The 25,128-nt window shown below is 40.8% G+C and overlaps 2 protein-coding genes across 3 annotated transcripts in view; one reads left to right on the forward strand and one right to left on the reverse strand.

The window, feature by feature from the left end:
* LOC141378084 (uncharacterized) overlaps positions 1-25,128 on the forward strand; it is a 361,025-nt gene that overhangs the window by 316,173 nt on the left and 19,724 nt on the right. The window contains exon 2 of the mRNA XM_073925486.1: positions 21,142-21,306. The gene's annotated coding sequence lies outside the window, so the exon portion shown is untranslated. The remainder of the gene's footprint in view (positions 1-21,141; positions 21,307-25,128) is intronic.
* The window catches only part of atp8b2 (ATPase phospholipid transporting 8B2), a 90,148-nt gene continuing 65,937 nt past the window's right edge, over positions 918-25,128 (reverse strand). For both annotated transcript variants that reach the window (XM_021466905.3, XM_021466904.2), the window contains 7 exons: positions 22,667-22,890; positions 22,486-22,569; positions 22,160-22,405; positions 13,255-13,393; positions 11,579-11,709; positions 8,297-8,800; positions 918-4,450 (listed from right to left, as the gene is read on the reverse strand). In XM_021466905.3, coding sequence (XP_021322580.1) covers positions 4,352-4,450; positions 8,297-8,800; positions 11,579-11,709; positions 13,255-13,393; positions 22,160-22,405; positions 22,486-22,569; positions 22,667-22,890 — 1,427 coding nt within the window. In that variant the 3' untranslated portion in view covers positions 918-4,351. The remainder of the gene's footprint in view (positions 4,451-8,296; positions 8,801-11,578; positions 11,710-13,254; positions 13,394-22,159; positions 22,406-22,485; positions 22,570-22,666; positions 22,891-25,128) is intronic.

Genomic DNA, 25,128 nt, shown 5'->3' on the forward strand with positions numbered 1-25,128 from the left:
TAATACAAGTTTCTAGCAACGCAGCATCTTGTTGTCATATTTCATTTACATTTTTGCAGATTTTATTCAACCGAATAGGCCTAGTATTTAGTGCAAGTTAGTACTACGTATGGTCAGTAAGTATTATTACAATGCAGTAAGTGTTACTGTATTATCATCAATAAGCACAAAAGTATAAAACATAAAAACTGCTAAATAACTTATAAAATGTTATATGTTTATGCTTTGTTTTCTCATTACTACATCCTACATTGCGAAAAAGTCCAGCATCTTCAGACTGGCTTTGGTCTTGACTAACTGTGGTTGAATGACTTTTGTCCTTGGAGCACTGGACAAATATGGTGGTGGCGTTGACGCATGCTCAGGGCCCAATATCCAATCTATGGTTTTTGACAAGTTCCCATTCACTGCATATAGGGCCTGCCCTACACAGGAAAGATTTACAACATAATATTGAGCAGGCGACGACAGGGTGATGCAGTAGGTAGTGCTGTCGCCTCACAGCAAGAAGGTATCTGGTTCGAGCCTCGGCTGGGTCAGTTGGCATTTCTGCGTGGAGTTTGCATGTTCTACCTGCATTCACGTGGGTTTCCTCCGGGTGCTTCGGTTTTTCCACACAAGTCCAAAGACATGTGGTACAGGTGAATTAGGTAAGCTAAATTGTCCGTAGTGTATGAGTGTGAATAGATGTTTCTCAATGATGGGTTTCGGCTGGAAGGACATCCACTGTTCAAAAATGTGCTAGATAAGTTGGTGGTTCATTCTGCTGTGGCGACCCCAGATTAATGGAGGGACTAAGCCGAAAAGAAAATGAATGAATGAATAAAAAATATTGAGCAAATATGTCAATTTCTTTGTGAAATATTTAATAAGAAGTGATTATCATTCAAGCAAAGCAATGATCAGTCTTTTGCATTGATTTAAAATCATTTAATCTGACGTATTTTCCATTGCTATTAGCCCATTCACAACAACGGATTCATCTCTTTACTTTACAGTGTACATGCCATCACCTGGTCTAACAGACACCGAAAGTGACTACTGTACTTTACTTCATATTGCAATCTATGCAAATACTTTTGTGTAAATTAAGATGTTTATACACACTTAAGAAAATAACACTCACACATATAGCTTTTAAGGCATATCATTGTTACCTATTTAACAGCAATTGCTATAGTTCTAACTTATACAGGAACAAGTATGGAGCGCTTTGACTTTTTAAACAACAACTCTCTTGGTCCTTCTCAGTCATTCACAGTTATACACACATAACCACACACACACACACACATACACGCGCGCGCTGTGTTTACATTCTTATTACCTAAATTCCAACTCTGGTGAAGGCCACAATGAGTCAGTGTGAAATCCATTTGGTATCTCTTATATCTCAATTACACAAACCGATGCTTTTTTATCACAGGCCACTGGATCAGTGCACTACTGCTGGGCAAATGACCGGACCCTCAAGGGTCAAGTAGAGCAGGGTTTGGGGTAGAATTGGACTTTTATTCAAGCAGTCAAAGTCCGAACACCAATATGGTGGTGAAATAGATGAACAAGAACAAGTTCATCCAGCACAGTCACGTTCTCACTGAGAACTATAGTGTTTTATCAAACAAAACCACATGGATCTTAGTGCTATGGTAAAAAACAAAATATCCCCCTCCTTTGTCAGTGCAAGGAATAAGTTCATTTGACAACGCAAAAAGCTGAAGCATTAGACTCAGCAAAACAATACGCTGACAAAATACACTCAACAACATGAGAAAAAACCACTGAGTCAACCCTTGACCTAACTGAGTTTTTAAACTGAAATGCAAATTTTAATTGAGCTATTATAACTATTTAATTTGAATGTAAAAATAAACAAAACCTGAAACCTAATCTATTGTAATTGTATTGCGTATGTCATGTAAAACAAGACAAAAGAAACACTTTAGAGTTAATATAAAAATAAAAAGACTGTCATCATTTACTCACCCTCAAGTTGTTTAAAAATTAAAATGCTTTTACTCTAACCTAAGAGATTTCTGTCCCAACATTGAAAACTTATTCAGCCAAAAAAACATAAAGAATTTAAAAACAAAAGTATTAATCCAAATTCAGATCAAGCAGTTAAATCCAAGATACTTGTGGAGACATTATTACTATATGTGATGCACAGATTTATTTAGACTTTTATTCTCAGAACAACTCTGATCAGATGTTTACAGCAGTCAAACTCAAGCATATTTGAGAACCAGTGAGGTCTTTTAAGCTTCTTTTGAGCTTCTGCAAGCAGTAATGAGATTCGTTCTTGTGTATCAAGCAGGCCTGTTGATGTTGACTGATCAATTTTTATATGTGAACAAAATCATTATATAAAGTGACCAATTATAAACAGCTTGATTCATATGGATTTATTGATATTGAAATATTTTATAATGTGTTTAAATGTCAAGTGTTTGGGCAACAGATTTTTAATGCAAGGACAGAAATCTCCAAGATTTTCATTGGATTGATAACAGGATTCAAATCTTTCGTATAAAAAAAGAAAAAAAAGCATCTACCTTCATATGTAAGAAGTGCTGAGAAAAGTTAAATTTCTTAAAGTAAAATATTACAAAATTAAGTAACTTTAAAATGGTATAAAAGTGTGTTTCTGAGTTACTTTTTAAGGAAAGTAACGTAAAAGTATGCCATGACATTTTACCTTTTTTTTTTTTTTTTAAAGATTAAGATTGTAATGGATTACTTTTTTACCCAATACTGTAAGTTCAATTTTAAGTTTAAGTTAAATTTTAAATGCAATTTAGCATATGAGAACATTTGCAACATATCTGTATAGTTAGGATTGCTGTGATTTCAGCCTTGGCAATATTCTTTAGTGGTTTGTAGGGATGTAACGATTCACAGTCAGTTGAAAATCGATTCAAATATGTGGTGATTCAAATTAGTAGAAATGTTAAATGAATCGTGATAGATTTTTTGAACAGAGGTGGTGCTGAGTTTACAGGCGCAAACTAGCTTCACCTCTGCACATCAGCGGTGAGCAAGAGGTGGAGCAGCAGAGTAAATGACAGCAGTGAAGTCCGCCAGACTAAACACAAACTGTGTGCAATACTGCAAAAAGACGTTTACTTACACTGAACAGAACAACGAATATGATGCATGTAAACGGTCAGCACATTGAAAACAACTGTCACAGACGTCTATACGCAAAAAAAAAAAAACTATTAATAAGCCAAACCACGCGGACCAGATGATTTGCAGCTCCGCTTTCTCTGACGAGTGCTACGGAGATCATGCGGTCAGTGTTTTCATATGAAAGCGTGAAGATGTTTTTCAGACTGAAAGAGAAAGTTCTGTTGCAGAGACAGGTTTTAGATTATTTTACCCTCTCCTTTTCAAATTAGTTTATGCATATTTTAATAATCATCTTATTATTATTGAATATTTAAAAATGTTTGAGATTATCTCTTATCAAGTGTATCACACTGAGACTTATACTTATTAATTATAGAAGTAATATTAATTATTCCCCTCCATAATCATGTTCAACTCCTGTCTCTATTCTACTGTATAATTAGTAATTTTATAATCTGTTTTTCATGCCAGTGGTCAGTCTCCTGGAGCAGAGGGCCTACTGACCTCCTCTGTACACACAGCTCTCTGATTTAGGAAAGGCTTTCCTCTCCACACCTGCCATATGTCAGTCCCCAGTGAAAGAGTTTTTTTTTTTATCAGCAGGGTACATTGTAAATGTGCAAAGACCTCAGCTTATGCCAGAAAACAGAGATATGCTGATATTCCTTTTTAAAAACACAGACTTTTTAAAGGCATAGTCACAGTTTTAGTCTATGTATATTAAATTGTCTTCTTTCGTTTGTATTATCTATTTATTTATTTGTTCATTTATGTTTTATGTTTTATGAAAAAAATGAAAGGGCTCTTCACTTTAAATTTCTTTTAAATAATTTTGTAAAAAAATCATGACTAAATCGTGAATTGTGAGATAAGTATCGTGAATCGTATCAAATCGTGAGTCAGGTGAATCGTTACATCCCTAGTGGTTTGTCATCTCTCTGATAACTTAAAATGGAAAACTCCCTAAATAACACCAAATCCGTTCTCTTCGCTGACAGCATTTCTGAGAATGAGCACAATACAAGAAAAGTGAGATGTGAAAAACATGGTGCTGTCTGCTGTATCTGCATCCTTCTCCATGTGTGTTTTCATTCCTAGCATGTTTTTACTCCCAAACTGTCAGGATGCTGTCTTCACTGCCCATGTCCTCAGACAGGAACATGAGCACACGCAAGGTGCAAGCATCAATGTGAAGGCTTTCACATGGTTGATCCATCATTCACTCGCCATAGGATGTTTCTTCTTCAATGGGAGGAGGTCCAGGACTGTTGGCACCACTGACACGAGCTCCTATTCCTTTCCACACAATTGCTGATTCCTGCAGGACAGAAGCAATGGAAGGTAAACAAAAAAGTAAACAAAATTAAATTAATGTTGTCTTAATACAGACATTAAATGAATGAATATATAAACATGAGCACAGGTTGTTTACCACAAATTCCCACTCAATGCATACAAAAATATTTAGATTAAATTAATTAATGGAGTTTAATGACCCAAACTCTACAAATATTCATCCATTTTCCTTCAGCTGAATCACTTGTTTATCAGGGGTGGCCACAGTGGAATAAACCGCCAAGTATTCCAGCACATGTTTTACGTAGCAGATGCCCTTCAAGCCGCAATCTAATAATGGGAAACACCCACAAACTCTCGTGTTCACACACACACACTCATACATAACTAGGCAGGTTAGAGTAACTAGGTATGTTATTGGATAATGATGGTTTGTTCTGTAGACTATCGAAAAAATATAGCTTAAGGGGGCTAATAACTTTGACCATTAAATGGTTTTTGAATTTTTTTGAATTTGCTTTCATTCTAGCCAAAATAAAACAAATAAGACTTTCTCCAGAAGAAAAAATGTTATCAGACATACTGTAAAAATTTCATTGATCTGTTAAACATCCTTTGGGAAATATTTAATAAAGAAAATGAAAATGGGGCTAATAATTCTGACTTCAACTGTACATCTATTTGTTCCTGTATTGACCATTGCTTGCCTGACTATTCTTAATAAACCGGCGTTTGGATCCGCACTTCTTTGTCAGCGTCTTACTTTACATTACAATCATATTTCTTCATATTTTTCTGGAAACATTTGACAGTATTCTTTGCTAATTCTAAAAAAAAAAAAAAAACTTTATTTAAATACAAAAAAAAAAAATCTGTTGTTACAATGTTATTGTTACTTTTCAGTCATTTTTGAATGCTATTATTAGTGTTAGGCAAAGACTAGTGATCACTCACTCACTCACTTACTTACCTTTAGCTTACTCCCTGCTTTATGATCAATTATTATTAACTTAATATGTGTGTGCTGTTTATTATGTATAAATACACACAGATACATAAAAGAAAACTATACAAAACAAACTATTTACATAGATATTTAAATCTATATTACATCTAATATAGAATTTTTTATCTAAAATCTCAAATGTTTGCACATGTGTGTATTTACATATACATAATAAACATACACAGCGAATGGCCGCATACATTTGAACTAATGTAGTCACTAAAACAAAAAAGAACCATAAGCTAAAGGATTTTCCTAATTATTGGGGAACTCACACCAGCGACATCTGAGACCACTACAACATGTAAAAAGTGAGAAATGAAAGTGTTTTTAATAGTTCTGTTTCCTGCCGTTTTCTCCTTGGGGGAAATTTTCTCTTTCTTATTTGTCCATACATACTGTAGAATGTCAGGGCTTTAACAGAATCAACTTTCTGTCCAGTGTTGTATAACTGCCTGTAACACCTGCTATTAAAGGCACAGTTAAACCAAAAAATTATGTCCTCAACATTTGCTCACCCTGAAGTGGTCATAAACGTTTTCATGTGCCCCCTGATATTCCATAACATATTGAGTTCAAGCTGCAGTGTTTAAATCCCACCAAACTAGTGTGCTTTAACAATGTGCTGTGATGTTTAAGAATTGACATATTAAGTTTAGATTTTAACCTAATAGAAAGGTTTGTAAAGTTTTACTTAAATTTGCTCTGAAACAACTTAGTATTTTAGAAGTAGATGACAATTTGACCACATGTTAGATTAAACTGTCAAAGAAGTTGCCTTAGATCAGATTGTTTTGGCAGTGCAACCACTAATGTGGAAAAAATTCTCAAAACACCACATACTAAATCTGACCTAAGACATGATTTTTACGGGACTGTTATGAAATATTGTACCAAAATAAAGTGTGTTCATTGTGTTAAAAAAAAAACAAAAAAACATGGGTTATGATAAAAATCATAGCTGTCATCCATATCCTTTTTATTCTCTTGAGATCTCATTTAAGCTCTTTTAACAATGATATGTTTATTCAGGCAAATGTTAGATTAATGGTTCTAGATAAAGCGATATAAAGCTTGATGAAAAACAGGAAAACAAAAGACTAATTTGAATGCATATTTCTATCAGTTAAAAACAGCAATCTGTCTCAGATTACTGCTTGTGATCTTGTAAATGACACAAATTCTTCTTGGGACAATTCTTTCTGTTTGTTTTGTCAATTAACAGAATGCCAGGACTACATTTTTTACATCATGTTCACCTTATATGGTGGTGGATGAGGAGATTCCCCCCATAGTGTAAAGGGCTTTGAGTTTCCAGAAAAGCGATATTTAAAATGTAAGGAATTATTATTATTATTATTATTATTATTACATTCAGATAATAATCTGAACACAAATCCTCATAATATATTTATTTTATGATATGTTTTATTGCATGTTGCAGAGTTTTCACTTTAAACCAAATATCAAATTTCCTGACTTTTTTTTTTTTTTTAATTTCACTGAATTAAAAGCAAAATAAAGCAAGTGGTGGCAAAATTTCAGAGCTTACAATTTTTTTTTAATTACATTTAAAAAAATATTTTTAGATGTTAGAGTCAGTTTGCTAGTGTTAAGGTACTGTCTCTTTAAGCAATAATATGCTCCAAAAAAGATATAAACCTGATCTAAACATCCATAGACTGTGTTCATTCTATCAATACCTAAAATTTGAAATTTGAACATATTTTTTTTCTAATGTTTTTGTTCAAGAGACTTTCGTTTATTTTGATTATTTAGAATAATTTATGCGTCAAATTTGATATAATAGCTGTATATGATAAGAGTTAAACACCTTCTCTCTTTGTTTCCCCCAGTGTTCCCTTTATATAAATTGCAGAGACCAATCGATCTTGAATTCCAAGAAAAACTAAATTCCAACTAAACACAAAAATAACTAAGAATAAGAGTAAATTTGTGTTTTTTTCACTTTTTTTGCTTTTTTTTTATCCAAGATATTCCATGACAAAAAATATGTTAAAAAGTAACACTTTCTTTAACAATTTAGTTTAATAACAATTCCAACCATTTACTACTGGCTTATTACCTGCATATTATTAAGATATAAAGTATGATCTTATTCTTTTGGATGAGACGTTAAACCGAGGTCCCGACTCTCTGTGGTAGTTAAAAATCCCAGGATGTCCTTTGAAAAAGAGTACGGGTTTCTCCCCGGCATCCTGGCCAAATTTGCCAACTGGCCTGTCCATCATGGCCTCCTAAGCCTTCCGATATCATAATTGGCTTCATCACTATGTCTCCTCTCCAGCAATCAGCTGGTGTGTGGTGTGCGGTCTGGCACAAAATGGCTGCCGTCACTCCATCCAGGTGGAAGCTGCACACTGGTGGTGGATAAGAAGATCCCCACCCCCATTGTGTAAAGCACTTTGAGTGCCCAGAAAAGCACTATATAAATGTAAGGAATTGTTATCATTAATTATTATTCTACATCCCTAATCCTACTAAATGCCTAAACCTAACTACTATCTTACAAACTTTTAATAAGCAGCTAATTAGTAGCTTAGTTAATGGGTGGTAATTGTTTGTTAATATTGTGAATTGTTTAATAAATAAAGTGTGACACAAAAAATAGCTCCCTGACTTTCAATGGCTAGAATAGACTTTTTTGAAGTTCCATGGCATTCCATAAATTCCATGACCCTGGAGCAGGGGGAACCCTGATGTTATTACAATGTGGAAACGGTAATACCACTTATCATGTGAAAACACCCGTGGAATCACAATACTGTACATGTTTGTATTGTGACTGTATATGTTTGTATTTGTATTGTAACTTGTCTCAAGATATATTTATATATTTACCTGCACACTTCCAGCACTACATCCTCCAGCGTCTCTGTCTCTGACCACACTAAGAGCAATGTCTTCAGGACTGTGCGTGAAAGCCACTTCATTGCTCGCCTGTCCTGCATCACCTGCCGCTGAGTCCTGTTGAACATTTGGTGTGGAAGCTGTGGAAATGGGAGGAACCTGAGAGGAGGTGGTGATGTCATCTCCAGTGGGTGGGGTGTTCTGAGCCCCGGTGTTGTTTGTGTGTTTTTTTCTGCGGAGCGTATCAATCCAGCTACTGCTGTGGCGGGAGGCAAAGGTGGCAAGGGCCAGAGAGCTCAGTCGCATATTTTTCCCTGATGTGATCAGCTCGCCAAAGCCCTCCTGATGGGCAAACGCATAGCCAGAGCGTCGAGATCCGCCTCTGCCCAAACGACCAAGACCACTGCCTCCGGCAGCTCCAGTGCTGCCCACTCCACGAGCCGCGCGCCCACCAGGCTTTCGCTTCTTCTGCAGCACCAACTGAGTGTAGCGCACCTGACACACAAACAGCATAATAATGAGTGTGAGGGGACAGCCAGAAACTAATCTCATGTGTCAAACCTACTGATGCAAAGCAAATATACTCAAAGCGGTGAATCAGAATATAAGAAGATCAACCAACTGTTACTATCCAACAATCAGTAGCATAAATTCACTGAACATGTTTTAAAATAAATAAATAAATAAATAAATAAATAAATAAGTAGGTGTTTATACTTTTAGATGTATCCTTATACATTTCATGGTAATGCAAATTTGTGTGTTAAAGACAAGGCTTTATTCTATGAATTGAAGTAAATTTAGATTTAATACATAAACAATATTAAAAAATAGTTTCGAGATATGTGTGGACTAATGTTTAATTGTTATTTAGCATTTACTGGATTTGTTTTTGTAACTTCCTTATTTTGACTTGTAGTTATTAAAACACAAAGGAATTCTGTTTATACAAAATTCTATATATACAAAATATAGAATATATTATAAAATTTTGCCTATTCATAGTAAATGTTATGGTAAGTTCTTAAAATCTAAATAAAATAAAATAAAAATCCACTTGCTGACAAATGAGTAAACCCTAGTCCGTAATGGGCTATTCATTCATCGGGCTATTCATTATTCATTCAGCCTTTGGACTGTGGGGGAAACCGAAGCACCCGGAGCAAACCCACACACCGCCCATAATGGGCTATTTCTAAACAAAATTTTGTATTTTGGATAAATAAATTAATCTTTTAATATGTTATTCTTGTTCTAAATATGCCTAACAAGATAAGTTTATTGTTTATTTACTTAGATCCCCATTAGCCGCGACCAGCGTAGTGGCTATTCTTTGAGATTCAACATATACAGTAAAGTGACAAATATACATTAAATCATCATCAAAAAATATAGGTAAAACTGATGGTCCATTTGAGCATTAGTAGACAATCTGTTTAATATCTGTTGATACGGCTCCTTTAACAGACTATAAGACAATTTGCAAGTACATGTCAACATAAACTAACCCTAACCCCAACCTAACAGTCTACTTATAATCTACTGAGAATTAGTTACCATGTACATGCAATGTAACTTAAATTCAACAAACAGACCATCAAAATAAAGTGTGACCAAAAATGTAAATAAAATAAAACAATAAAAATAATACCAAAACCAAATAAAAAGACACAATCGCATTAAACCATAACATGAGACACAAACACCACAACCAAATGAAGACAAAAGTACATTAAACCACAACTATAGAAACATATTATTTGATATTAGTTTTAATAATTGATTTGAAAATATCATTTAACATCAGCGGTATCAATTAACTCAATATTGCATCATAAAGTGTTTCTTTAATATTTTTAACCCTTAATTTACTTATTAAAAGACATGTTATGTCTAATGGCAATTCATGTTCTATATATAAACTTGATACATGTAAACTTTTGTTAAACAGAATAACATTTAGTGAGTGTCTTATGTAGGGATGCTCTGAACGATCAGCCGAAGATTGGTATCTGCCAATAATCACATGTAATGGCTCAATCAGTACACGCCAATGAGGCTGATCTCATGAACTGAACGCAGGGCTTTGTTTATGAGTTTAAAAGCAGAGGAAGATGCACATGCGCTCCCGTATATTATGCATAGCCTAAAGCGGCCACAACACATGAGGAGGTAAATGATGCTCGGAGGCATAAGTAAATGAGCTCGCGTCATAACAGCTAAAATAGATACAGATACGCTGTAACCTGTTTATTGTCGCATTATTATTTTATTAGTCTTTTTTTTTTTTTTTTTGGTCACACTTTATTTTGATGGTCTGTTCGTTGAATTAAGTTACATTGCTTCTTCATGCCAACTAATTCTCAGTAGATTATAAGTAGACTGTTAGATTGGGGTTATGGTTAGTGTAAGTTGACATGTACTTGTCTGTTGAAGGAGCAATATCAACAGATATTAAGAAGACAGTCTTCTAATACTTAAAAGGACCATCAAAATAAAGTGTTACCATTTTTTTTTCATGAATAGTTAATAATATAACTTGCAATATACTTATTGCAATAAACAATAGTTTATAGGTATATTTCCTTTTAGTAAAGAAGTAATGGATAGATGAGTGTGGATTTTCTTCTTTTGCATCAAATATGCACTCCAAACTTTTTCTTGATTGAGACATGTTGAATTCTTCTTTCATCATTTGCAATGTTTCCAAATTGCATTGTTTGCCATTTTTCTTACCAATATTTATATCTGTGTTATATTATTTTCTGTAAAGTGGCCATGACATGTCCACACTAAATGGTTAAAAGAGATGTGTTCTCTTCCTTCATATATTCTCTTAGGTAATGCAAGATCTCCACTAAAGTATCACACTAAGAGGGAAAATGTGCTTTATGCATTATAAAGTTTAAAGCATCAGAATCAGTACTCAGTATCAGCCGATCACCATGACAAATAATCAGTACGGGATCGACTGCAAAAATTCTGATTGGAGCATCCCTAGTCTTATGAAATTAATATTGAACGTGATTTCAATGATTTTATTCCTTCGTACCTCTATAGCTATAGCAGGGGTGTGGACTGGCTATTTTTATAAATTAATATTTTTTATGAAATAAGGATATCAACATGTCATCTTTATCTTTAGTATCCAAAAGGTCTTATCTTTTCTTTACTGATAATTAAACTTTAGATAATATAAAACGACATGTACTATACAAAGAAATTTAAATGTAAGATTTAGGACAGACAGACTAGGGTTACACACATACTTACGGTATCTGAGAGCTGAGGTTTAAGGTCCAGTTTGAGGAAGCGGAAAGCAAGGACTGGAGCAATACAGATGACGGTTGCCAAAGCAATAGTTAACCACACCACTGGCTGCCCGAGTGTGTTATGGGCACTTCCTGTGGTTAATTAATGCACGAAACACACAAAAACAAAATAAGCCACACTTTTGAATCAAGATTATAAATATTGTAAACAAGATAGAATTAAAAACATCCCACTTATTTTTAAAGACAGTAATTTCGTTAAATAGTTGTTAATAGAGTGTACATTAGGGCTGCACGATATTGGAAAAATCTGACATTGCGATATTGTGATTTGCTGTGATATATATTGCAATATGAATACAGATAGCTTGAATAGTGTCTATTTTTGAAAGAATACGTTGATTTAGATTGGTTGGGTTGATTTTGTAAGGGTGTGATTCATGTATTTAAAAATGTTTGCAAGAATAATTACAGTTAAATAAACAGTGCTTTATGGTTTTCAGGAGAGTCAAACATTATTGAGATACAGACATTTAATAATGTAAGGTTAAATAACACTGTATAGTCTTCATTTTATTAATAAATCAGTACATTTTTTCTTCATTAAAGTTTTTAGCGTTTAAAGATATTTTACGTTATTGTGTCCAAATGCTTTAAACTTTTTTTTCAATGCCTTTAAAACACATGCAAATGATACATTTTCACTCTGTTATGATCATACTATGAAATGACTCCACGAATGTCATGTATTCTCATGTGTTGATCGACTACAATCCCAACTTAACATTGCAAATACTGCAATGTGACTTTTGCAGACACATACATTGCGATATCAATGCTAAAACGAAATATTGTGCAGCCCTAGTGTATATTTACATTATTGGTTAATAGGGCCATCAACACTACATGTTTTGGATGTCTCTTTTGTCCGGCATACCCATTACAGGTCTTTCAGTCTCTGCTAATGAGCTGATGATCTAAATCAGGCGTGAAGCACTGGTCTACAGGACTTCAAAAGTAGTTTTATATACACAGAACAGTATTAATTTCAAAAGACAGGTGTCTTAATTTCACCAAAGCTGCATTTATTTGATTAAAAATAAAGGAAAATACAAATTTTCTAAACTATTATTCAAAAATAATGTTTACTAATTTAATAAAATTTTAATAAATTACATTCCTGTTATTCAAAGCTGACTTTTCAGCATCATTACTCCAGCCTTGTGTCTTTAGGAATCATTCTATTATGAATATTTGAAGCATTTGTTTAAAATGTGATATTTGTTTTATTTAAATGGTAGTTTAATAATGAACAATTATTTGAATTACTATTTTGTCATTTAAAAAGCTGAATATAGAATAATGCTACTTTATCTGAATGTTATAGCTCAGGGGTGTCCAAAGTAGGTCCTGGAGGGCCGGTGTCCTGCAGATTTTTGCTCCAACTTGCCTCAACACACCTCCAAGGATATTTCTAGAAAGCTCAGTAAGAGCTTGATTAGGTAGCCCAGGTGTGTCTGATTGGGGTTGAAACGAAACTTTGCAGGACACTGGCCCTCCAGGACCGAGTTTGGACACCCCTGATATAGCTAATAGTTTGAGCTTGTGACACACTAATTGTAACCCAATTTCATGCCTCATGGCAGCCAAACAGCTGGACCAAACATGTTGACTCACCGAGGAAATGGAACTGCTTGGGGAAGATGCTGAACAGGATGCTGGAGTGCATGGCGAAGAGGATGGTGAAGTAGGTACCCAAAGAGCCCCATACAAAGAAATGATTTATAGCTGTCCAGTAGCCTGTATCCAGAGCAATCTATAATCCAAAAAAGCAATTAAAATTTGTTTTAAAATACATTTGTACTATATAAACCCATGAAAGAGAAATAACAAAAGCTCTTGAAAAGAAGGAGATTAGATAGAGCACATCCTTAAATGAACTGTTTGAGATAATGTGAAAAATGGGGCAATGCTGCAGTGTTTGCTTTTTTGAACATTGCTTGCATGTAAACCTGTTGTAGGAGATCTTGATATACTCTTTTCACATTTCCAGGTTTTTCAGTAGCAGTGAATTGGAACTGGTCACATTTTTTACAATCCTATTTACTACACAATGATTTTATCAAGGCTTTCAGGAAAAGGAAAAAAAATGTGTGAAACTGCTGACTGCAGGCAGAAGAGAGAATAGCGTAAATTTTCTCTCAGCTCCATAGACACTGCATTAGAAACTCCTCGCATAAGCGGTTATTCGATTTTTGTAATTAGACGCAAAGATGATATAATACATTCATAAATGCATATAAATGTTCATACGCTTTTTTTTTAATCAAAATAATAAAAACTTTTAAGGATTTAAGATTATGATGATCGTTAAATTCATCATAACAGTCTTGTAAAAAGGGTCCATACAAATTTCTTAACAATTTTAAGATCATTTAATTTTAAAGAATAGTTTTTAACAGTTTTAGCTGTGTCCTCTTGTGTTGTCGTGCTAATGACATTACACACCCTCAGTTTTCAGTTTGGTTTTATAAACAGAGTATATGCAGGAATCCCAAAGGAAATTTCAATACCTTTTCAAGACTTTTTAAAGACCTTCTCAGAATATTTTTAGACCTCATAGCAACTTTAAGTTCTAATCAGTATCAAACCTTTAACTTAATAAACAGTTGTTAATAAACAGATGTAGTTAAATAAATGAATGGAGCACAACCATGAAAAAGGACTTAGATAAGCTCGGAAGAAACAAACCTTGAAAGAATAAATTACGCAGTTGTTTTCAGCGACAGGTTTTAGCCACTGTTTAAACTCGTTTTTCTCCAACCAGGAGTACGCAAACTTGTATTATCCCATTTTGCCATCTGTTTTGCTCTATGGCAGTGCTATTTAATTAGTTTGTCATGACGGCCAGTTTATGAAAAGCATCCCAAATGAGAGGCCTGCTAAATGAACAGTTGTTATCATCTGCATTCATAATCATTTTAATAATTTGTAATAATTTGTCGCAAATTCGTAAACATATCTTTTGTTTACATTGCAGTGAGAGCCACTACAGCGTGAGATGTTTTCTACTCTGTGCGTCTGAAAGACGTGAGCGCATTGCTCCGTTTGCTCATGCAAATTGACATATCGTTATCTTAGAATTATAAGGTTCTATATGACATTTTTGTCAAAATTGAGTAATTGACATATTCTTATTAAATGACAACTTATATTGACCTTATCTTCCGCAGACGAGCGGGCGCTGCCATTTGAATCTTTTTGGCACGAGACTTCCGGTCTCATTCACTTCCATTCATTTTTCGACATTAAAAACTGCTCGTTTCGCTGTTTGATGTTGCAAACTGATATTTCTTTGTTATATTATTCTACTTGGTCTGTATAGTCATGCAAACATTTGTTTGTAGAGCAAGTAGTTTGAATGTTTTTTGCCGTTTATTATTCCTTGTCATTTCTCCCATAGGCGACTCAAACGGAAGTTCTAAGACAATCGCGAAAACAGGCGTACTTCCGCATTTTAGAATAAGGTCAGTATACATAATGGAATGTTTTTTTTAAAGCTTTTTACATTTTAAGACCGTTTTATTTAAAAAAAACGTTCGAGGTTACAGAAGTAACCCTTCGTTCCCCGAGGAGGGGAACGGAAGTGCCATGAATGGGAGGATTCGGATCAGAAGCCGCTTATCTGGAGAGTATTGAACGGGCCAATGAATGAAATTAATTGGCAGCGTAAGCTTGCGCAGGTGTGCGACATCTGCAATCATCTCAGCATATAAGCACACCTGAAGCCAGCAGACGCCATCCTTTTAAGCTGAAGAGACTTTCAAACAGCTAAGGGACAGTCATTATGGCGACGGAATATGGCACTTCCGTTCCCCTCCTCGGGGAACGAAGGGTTACTTCTGTAACCTCGAACGTTCCCCTTCGGTTGGGGAACTTCAGTGCCATGAATGGGAGAATATGGAAAGCGCCATAATGACTGCACCTTACCAACACCCCCGATGAGGAGATAGTCAAGCAAGCGTGACGCACCCACATCATGGGGGGCGCGGTCCTCCAACGTGTCCCTGGCCCTAATTTATCCTACTTCAACAGAAGTTTTACGGATTTAGATATATATTTTGGGAAGTCGTGAGCATCTAGATAATTCTAGGAAATACGACAGTACGTTGGGAAGCGTGCAATCCCGATAGGGAGGACGCTGCGGAGGCCATCCGTTACCCAAGGGGGGGATAGATGGCAGAATTTACCTATGGACTAGCCCTAAAAAGGGGGAGTACGCATAGCAAAGAGTGGTTAGCGGAGAGGGAAGACACGGGTCCGCCCAGGGGGGGGACTTAACCGTGGCGGAATAAGCATATGGGATCGCCTAGTGGGGATCACGCATAGCAGGCACCTATACCCAAAACGCGGGCTGACCAGCGGGCAGACCTACAACGTAGTGGGCCAGCAAGTGACTCCTCCGCTGAGTCAGTGCTGGGGGCCACGGAGGAATCTGCAGGGCTCACCTGACGGGGAACTTTACTGACAGATAAAAAAGGCGCACGTACCTCCGTGTTAGGGAGAATGGCGCAGCAAGCGTGTTTCAACACCCTACCGAGTTGTCTCCTCAATCACCAAAGGGTTACCTAATACCCTTGAGGAAACCGGCTCCACTCGCAGATTGTAAAACCTTGCAAATGTGTTGGGTGTCGCCCAGCCCGCAGCTCTACAGATGTCTGTTAGAGAGGCGCCGCGTGCATGCGCCCAAGAGGATGCAACGCTCCGAGTGGAGTGTGCACGTACTCCCGGGGGACACGGCTGACCTCGACTCGAATAAGCGAGTGAAATGGCATCCACAATCCAGTGGGATAATCTTTGTTTCGATACGGCACTTCCCTGCTGCCGACCGCCATAACAGACAAAGAGCTGCTCAGATGATCTAAAATTCTGAGTACGGTCCACATAAATGCGCAGAGCGCGAACTGGACAAAGTAAAGAAAGGGCTGGGTCTGCCTCCTCCGGGGGCAGCGCTTGCAGGTTCACTACCTGATCTCTAAAGGGGGTGGTAGGAACCTTGGGCACATAACCGGGGCGGGGTCTCAGGATAACGTGAGAGTAATCCGGCCCGAATTCCAGGCACGAGTCACTGACCGAAAATGCCTCCAGGTCCCCGACCCTCTTGATGGAGGCCAACGCAACCAGCAGAGCTGTCTTCAGGGACAGAAATCTTAGAGATACTGATTCGAGTGGCTCAAAGGGATCGGATCGCAGACTCGTGAGAACGAGGGCGAGATCCCAAGAGGGCATGAGAGGGGGGCGAGATGGATTAATTCGCCTAGCACCCCTAAGGAACTGGATGACCAGGTTATGCTTTCCCACGGTGCCGCCAGCTACCGCGCTATGATAAGCGGAGATGGCGGCCACGTAAACCTTGAGAGTGGAGGGCGACAGCCTGCTGTCCAACTTCTCTTGAAGGAAAGAGAGCACAACACTAATCTGGCAATTTCGGGGGTCTTCTCTGCGAGAGACGCACCATTCAGTGAATAGACTCCACTTCAGGGCGTAGGCGCGCCTCGTGGAGGGGGCTCTAGCCTGAGTGATGGTATTAACCACCGCAGTCGGTAGGTTACCTAAGTCTTCCTCGCGTCTAGGGACCACACGTGGAGGTTCCAAAGATCGGGGCGAGGGTGCCAGATGGTGCCCTGTCCCTGAGAGAGTAGGTCCTCTCTCAAAGGGATCCGCCAGGGGAGGGCCGTCGCGAGGAGTGAGAGCTCTGATATCCAGGTCCGGTTGGGCCAAAGGGGCGCAACTAGCAGAACCTGTTCCTCGTCCTCCCTGACCTTGCACAGAAACTGCGCGAGCAGGCTCACTGGGGGAAACGCATACTTGCGCATGCCCCGAGGCCAGCTGTGGGCCAGTGCATCCGTGCCGAGAGAGCCCTCGGTCAGGGAAAAAAACAACTGGCAGTGAGCGTTCTCGGGGGAAGCAAACAGATCGATCTGGGCCTCCCCGAATCGCGCCCATATCAGCTGAACAGACTCGGGGTGGAGTCTCCATTCTCCAGGGCGTAACAGCTGTCGTGAGAGCGCATCGGCTGCACGATTGAGCGTGCCTGGGACGTGAATGGCGCGCAGCGATTTCAGCCGCGGGTGACTCCAGAGGAGCAGACGGCGGGCGAGCTGAGACATGCGGCGAGAGCGCATACCCCCCATGCGGTTGATATACGCCGCCGCCGCCGTACTGTCCGTCCTGACCAGCACGTGTTGCCGCTCCAGCACCGGTAAAAAGCGGTGGAGAGCGAGGAACACTGCCAACAGCTCTAGGCGATTGATATGCCAATGCAGCTGGGCACCCTTCCAGAGGCCCGCAGCCGCATGCCCGCGACACACGGCCCCCCAACCCGTGTTGGAAGCGTCTGTTGAAACAACAACATGGCTGGACGCCTGTCCTAGAGGCACACCGGCCTGTAGGAACGAGGGGTCGTTCCAAGGGCTGAGGGCGCGGCGACACAGCGCAGTAACCGAGACCCGGTGTGTGCCCGCGTGCCATGCGCGTCTGGGGACCCGATCGTGAAGCCAGTGCTGAAGTGGTCTCATATGGAGCAACCCGAGCGGCGTGACGGCGGCTGCGGATGCCATATGCCCCAGGAGCCTCTGAAAGAACTTCAGTGGGACCACTAGTTTGCTGTCGAGCTCCCTCAGACAGTTCAGCAACAGGCGAGCGCGTTCCTCGGAGAGGTGCGCTACCATGGTGATCGAGTCCAGCTCCATCCCGAGAAAAGAAATCCTCTGCACGGGGGCGAGTTTGCTCTTTTCTCGGTTGACCTGAAGCCCCAGTAGGCGGAGATGCCGAAGCACCTCGTCCCTGTGCATAATCAATTGCTCCCGCGAGTGGGCTAAAATCAGCCAGTCGTCGAGATAATTGAGTATGCGAATGCCCGCGGGCCGAAGGGGCGCTAGGGCACCCTCCGCGAGTTTGGTGAAGACCCGCGGAGACAGAGAGAGCCCGAAGGGGAGGACCTTGTACTGCCACGCTCGACCCTCGAACGCAAACCGCAGAAATTGGCGGTGGCGTGGAAGAATGGAGACATGGAAATACGCGTCCTTCAGGTCTATGGCTGCAAACCAATCCCGAGGACGAACGCATTGGAGAATGCGCCTCTGCGTGAGCATTCTGAACGGCAGCTTGTGCAGACAGCGGTTCAAAACGCGCAGATCTAGGATTGGCCGTGACCCACCGCTCTTTTTGGGTACGATGAAGTATGGGCTGTAAAACCCACTCTCCATCTCGGCTGGAGGAACCGGCTCGATTGCACCCTTCGCCAGGAGGGCAGCAATCTCCTCTCGCAAGACAGGGGCGGACAGGGGGTTGACCCTGGAGAAATACACGCCCGTAAACTTGGGGGGCCGTTTCGCGAACTGAATCGCGTAACCGAGTCTGATTGTGCGTATGAGCCACCGCGAGGGGCTGGCCCGCGCTAACCAGGCAGGCAGAGCCCTCGCTAATGGAGTCATCGCTACAATCGCTGACGTACCAGCGGTGGGGCAGCGCGGAGTGGGTGTGCTGATCCGGGAAGCACGAGGGTCCCGCGGAAAAGCTGGAGGAGAGCGATTCGCTCTGGCTCCGCACCCTGACTCCGGAGAGGGGGCTGGAGGGCTGAGGGAAGGGAGACCGTCCCCCCAGCGCTCGTGAGCCACTGGCGAAGCACGTAGAGTCTGCGAGCCGGAAGGCAGCGCGTCCCGGACTGGCAGAACTCGTGCAGTCACATCCGGGGAAGGGAAAAAGTGCTCTTTTACTGATGTTTTGGTGGCACTGAAAAGTACCGTTGTTATCGGGGCCCCGCCCTCCAGCGGGAAAAGAGCAAGTTTCCTCTTCTCCGGATGGCCTGTCTCAGGGACGCTTCGCGGTCCGTTTACCGGACTTAACGGCGCCCTGGGCAGGAGGGGCTGCCTGCTTTCGAGGTGAACGCCGCGCCCGCTTGGCCGGAGGCGCAGGCGGGGGCGGGGCAGCACTCGTTGGCGGGCGCCCTCGGCGAGGAACAGCGGAGGTGGATGGCTCGGCGGGCGGAGCGGGCTTACGGCCACGCCGATAGATGACATTGCCCATCGCATCCGACTGCTCTTTCACCGCCTTGAATTCCTGGGTGAATTCACCGACGGTGTCGCCGAACAGGCCAGCCTGGGATATGGGCGAGTCAAGAAAGCGAACTTTGTCAACGTCGCGCATATCGGCCAGGTTTAGCCAGAGGTGGCGTTCCTGAACCACAAGTGTGGACATCGTCCTCCCCAGCGCACACGCGGCGGACTTAGTAGTCCGAAGAGCATAGTCGGTCGCGGTGCGCAGCTCATGTAATAAGCTTGGGTTGGACCCGCCCTCGTGCAGCTCGGCCAGCGCCTGCGCTTGGTAGCGCTGGTAGGTGGCCATCGCGTGCAAAGCAGAAGCAGCCTGGCCCGCAGCCTTATAAGCTCTGGCTCCGAGGGAGGCAGACAACCTACAGGCTTTGGACGGGAGGCGGGGCAAACCCCGCCACGTAGAGGCGCCGCGCGGACAAAGATTGACCGCGATAGCGCGCTCCACTGACGGGATCGCCTCATACCCCCTGGCAGCTCCGCCGTCAAGGGCGGTGAGGGCGGAGGCACTCGCAGCACGGGCAGAGAAAGGTGCCCTCCAGGACTGCGTGAGCCTACTGTGCACTTCCGGGAAGAAGGGGACGAGAGGCTTCGAAGGCTTCGCCTTCTGGTCCTCTACGTAGCACCCATCTAGTCGGTCCGGCCGCGGAGCTGGGGGATAAACCATCTCCAACCCCACGGCCGAAGCAGCCCGGGAAAGCACGGCTAACATGTCCGCTTCAGGATCCGATTTGACAGCGCTCACCTGCCCGGAGGGGGCGAGCGGGTCCGGATCTTCGTCGGACAGTGAAAGCCCACCCTCCGATGCCGCGGAGGACATCTGATCTCCGGTGTCAGCGAGTGTGAGAGCTACCATCTGGTTAGACGGATCACTCTCACCACCCGAAGCTTGGATGGAGCGCCGTGAGGAGCGAGAGGTCCGCGAGCCCGTGGGCGGCGGATTAGCTCCCGCTGAAACCCTCAGATCTGCCCGAGCGCCCGCTGCTTTTTTAGAACAGGAGGCAACTGGGGTGGCTCGCTCTCTTGCGAAAGTTAGCCGCGATCTTAGCTGTGCAACGGTCATGGCATCGCAATGACGACATGAACCGCCCGCGAGCACCGCATTAACATGCTGGACCCCCAAACATGCAATGCAGTGATCGTGTCCATCATCCGGAGACAGGAAACCCCCGCATCCAGAAACGCACAGTCGGAGCGCCATCCTGAAAAGGACGTGCTGCACGACTGTGTTGCTCTTTTAGGAAAGTTGCAACTATACGCACCGCTCTGGAGGACCGGACCCAAAGAACCGCAGGCAAGGGAGTAACCCAGCTCGACCGTCTGCCACCGCGAAGACCCACTCTGGACCGGGAGACACACTCGTTCGCTCTGAAGTGCTGATCAGCAAGAGGAACCCTCATCGACTCACTCAGAAAGGATCTGAAGCGAAAAGGATGGCGTCTGCTGGCTTCAGGTGTGCTTATATGCTGAGATGATTGCAGATGTCGCACACCTGCGCAAGCTTACGCTGCCAATTAATTTCATTCATTGGCCCGTTCAATACTCTCCAGATAAGCGGCTTCTGATCCGAATCCTCCCATTCATGGCACTGAAGTTCCCCAACCGAAGGGGAACTATTGTTACACACATACTGTTTGCTATGGAATGCAAAAACTTTGAAGCTCAATATCTCAAAATCATTCAGAATGCAGATAGAATCTTATAATTCCAAGGTGACGATATATTCTAATATTAGAAATAACGAACTTGATTTATCAACTTTTAATACTTTTTAAGACCCCGTGAACACTCTGTATAGAAAACAGCAAAACAACCAAATCACTGGTGTGTTTTACATGTAAATATGTTGTACATTTTATTAGACCTCACAAAGCAGCATTATAACAGGACCCTAAAATCCTCACATGATCATAACCGGAATGACTGGAAGCGGTCGACTGTGACATACAAAAGCTCCACTGCTTTCGTTCCGCATTGTGCTTGTCTCTCATCAGCAATTGTTTTAGAGGTCTCGTTTTACTTGAGTGGCTTTGCACTTTGGCCAATCCATACTTGAAACAGTACTGCTTACAACTATGTGGACAGGACACCAATTTATTGTACATATCGCTGTCAATTTCACATTGTCATTTTATTTGCACCATCTGTATTTTGTACTGTCTGGAGCCAGCACCTAAGCTTTTCACTCATCATAGCACACGTGCTGCTGATGATGTGACAATAAAAGTGATTTGATTTGATTTGCTTCATACTATCCTACCATGATAATAAGTTAGGGATAATTTTTTAGCTCATCCATGAACATGATTTCTGCGGTAGGACAAAATGAAGGCGATAACTCCCATGATTCCAGTGTCATCAAACTACGCCATTGATTGTTGTGAATATGCTCCCTCTAGAGGAGAAAATGACATCTTGTACCTTCATTGCTTATGTATGTTTGCTAAATCAATTATTCTGCATGAACTCACTTGGACGCTGACAACGATGACGAGGGCCGTTGCTGTGGTTACCGCAAAAGTCTGATAGTCTGCTAGAGGGACTCCATTGCTCTGTGTGGCGTGAGAGAGAACGCTGTAGGGTATGAAGAACAGAACCACGGAGGTGTAGATTCCTTGAGCGATGCAGATGAAGAACTCGCGCTTGTTAAACAGCAAGTTCAGCTGACCTGGCTCATACAGCTTCGGATACTCCAGGCTCCTTTGTTCAGGAACATCCTGAGATAGATGGGGATTGGATTTCTCATAAAAGGCAAACAAAATGAGTCAGTATTTGAGGCAAGCTTGCTTTTTCTTACCTGATCGAAGATGCCCATGGCTAATACAGGCAGGGACGTGTATACGATATTGTAGAGAGTAATGAAGTACTGGTCGTAGACAGTCTATATGAAAGAATAACAATACGATAAAGTCAAGGTTATGACTTATATAACATTTAATATGTGACACTTTCTTTGAGTCTCAGAATAAATCTCTTACCTGTGCTGAGAATCCACAGAAGAACCCAAACCAAAAGTGCACCATAGTAAAGGCAAAGTTCTTGTAGAAGAAGTAACAAAGGAAACGGCACATGCGCAGATAGGACCAGCGTCCGTGCACCAGCAGAAGTCGCTGCAGGAAGCGGAACTGGGAAAAGGAGTAATCTGATGCCAGCACAGCCTGAATCCCCTCCTGTCCACTAATGCCCACACCAATGTGAGCCGCTGCAGAAGGAGAGAAATACACTAGTTCAGACAATGCAGTTTACTTTGTTATATGAGCTAACCGGAGGGGAAAGCAGGAGCAGGTTTGGGGTTGATACAAAGACTAATCTAAACATTATGACCTTCATCTTTTTTCAACTCATCCTCATTTCATTTTCATTTTAATCAGCTCCAACACACTTGATTAAAAGTTTCAAGTTTAAAGGCTGTGATTAGCCAAATGAAGTGTGTTTTTAATTTGGTTATCAACTAAACTCTGCAGAACAGTGGGCCTCAAGCAACATGCCTGGACAATCACAGCCTTGAGTATCATGATTTTTCATTTCACATTGGAACATTCAATTTCCCAGGTAAACAACAGCACAAACATAGACTGTCCTTTACATCAGGGGTGTCCAAACTCTGTCCTGCAGGGCCAGTGTCCTAGAGAGTTTAGCTCCAACCCTATTCAAACACACCTGAACCAGCTAATCAAGCTTACTAGACATACTAGAAACTTCCGTGCAGGTGTGTTTAAGCAAGTTGGAGCTAAACTCAGCAGGACACCGGCCCTCCAGGGCCGAGTTTAGACACCTCTGCTTTACATGATGTGAAGAAATTTTAGTTTAAAGGAAGTTCAAAGGTTCAGTTCTGATGGTTCCAGTTTGATAGTGGAAAGCGGAGTTTGATGGCCTGAGGGCTATAACATATTCCTCCCATAAACATCAGTAAAATTTTGAGTGAATTTTGTGTGCCTGGGCCTTCTGTTTGCTTCTGTTAGCCTTTGTTCATTTTGTCCATCATTGATTATTGGGTGCCAACACCCTATTACAGTATATTCATCCTATGATGGGCTGGTGTTGATATATAACCAATTATGATCAGGTCCAAATTTATTTTAAGATGCCAAAATCTTCTTGCCATTAACCTTTTCCCCACTTGATGTCCCCTGGGGGTCCTGAAGCCAGTGCAAAAAAAAAAACAACAACAACAAAAAAACTGCTATTAGCCAAGTTCAGGTTCAAATAACGTTTGTAGGTTAAGGCTGATAATCCCTTGTGCTGGGAAACCCTTACACTTTCGCATTCACACACTCAAACACTACGCCAATTTAGCTTATTCAATTCACCTATTGCACATATCTTTAGACTGTGTGGGAAACTGGATCACAGAGATACACAGAGAGTACATGCAGAAATGCCACCTGGCCCATTCATGGCTCAAACCAGCAACCATCTTGCTGTGAGGCGACAGTGATAACCACTGAGCCACAATGCCAACTGCAGATAATCCCTTTTATGCTAAAACTACAGGATAGGGACAGTCCAAATTGATGTAAATCAGTGAAATTTCACTGGTATTATTATTAGTCAGTCTTCTGATGACTGCTCTCTGAAATTTTAATGTTACAGAGATTTATATTTGACTCATGCACACCAGGAAAATACAGTTGAAGTAGAGGAGAGCAGATTTTTTCATTTCATTTCTAAACATAATATTTTAATTTACTTGTTTCCTAATAACTGATTTATTTTATTTTTTGCCATGAAGACAGTAAATAATGTTTTACTTGATATTTTTCAAGACACTTTTATACAGCTGAAAGTCACATTTAAACGCTTAACTAGATTAATTAGGTTAACTAGGCAGAATAGGGTAATTAGGCAAATTATTATATAACAATGGTTTGTTCTTTTTCGAAAAACAAATAGCTTAAATTTTTTAAAAATTAACAACTGCTTTTATTCTAGCCAAAATAAAGTAAATAAGACTTTCTTCAGAAAAAAAGAATTACTGTGAAAAGTTCCTTGCTTTGTAAACTAAACATATTTGGGAAATATAAAAAAAAATCAAAGGGGGGCTAATAATTCTGACTTCAACTGTACATGCACACCCATAATACTAAACAAAAAACATGGAATAGAGATTGACATTTGACTGATACACAGCAGCAAAATACATCCACTCCCATAGTACTAAACAAACAAAATGGAAAATTGCTTTTATGGGTGTGTGTGTAGGTGTGTGTGTGAAAACATGTTGAGTTGGGACAATATGGGATGGTGCAAAGAGATTTAGACATAAACCACATCCTCCATGTCTTGGTCTTATCCATGTTCACAGGACCCTGTTGAAATACAGTTGTGACACCGTGTGAGCCCACGAACACAGTTCTGAGATGTTAAGGGAAGTAACACAACCACATACATATAACAATAACAAACCGAAAGAACGAACATCGCTAATTTGCCTTCGCTG

This window comes from Danio rerio, chromosome 16, assembly GCF_049306965.1.
Source record: "Danio rerio strain Tuebingen ecotype United States chromosome 16, GRCz12tu, whole genome shotgun sequence".
Lineage (NCBI taxonomy): Eukaryota > Metazoa > Chordata > Actinopteri > Cypriniformes > Danionidae > Danio > Danio rerio.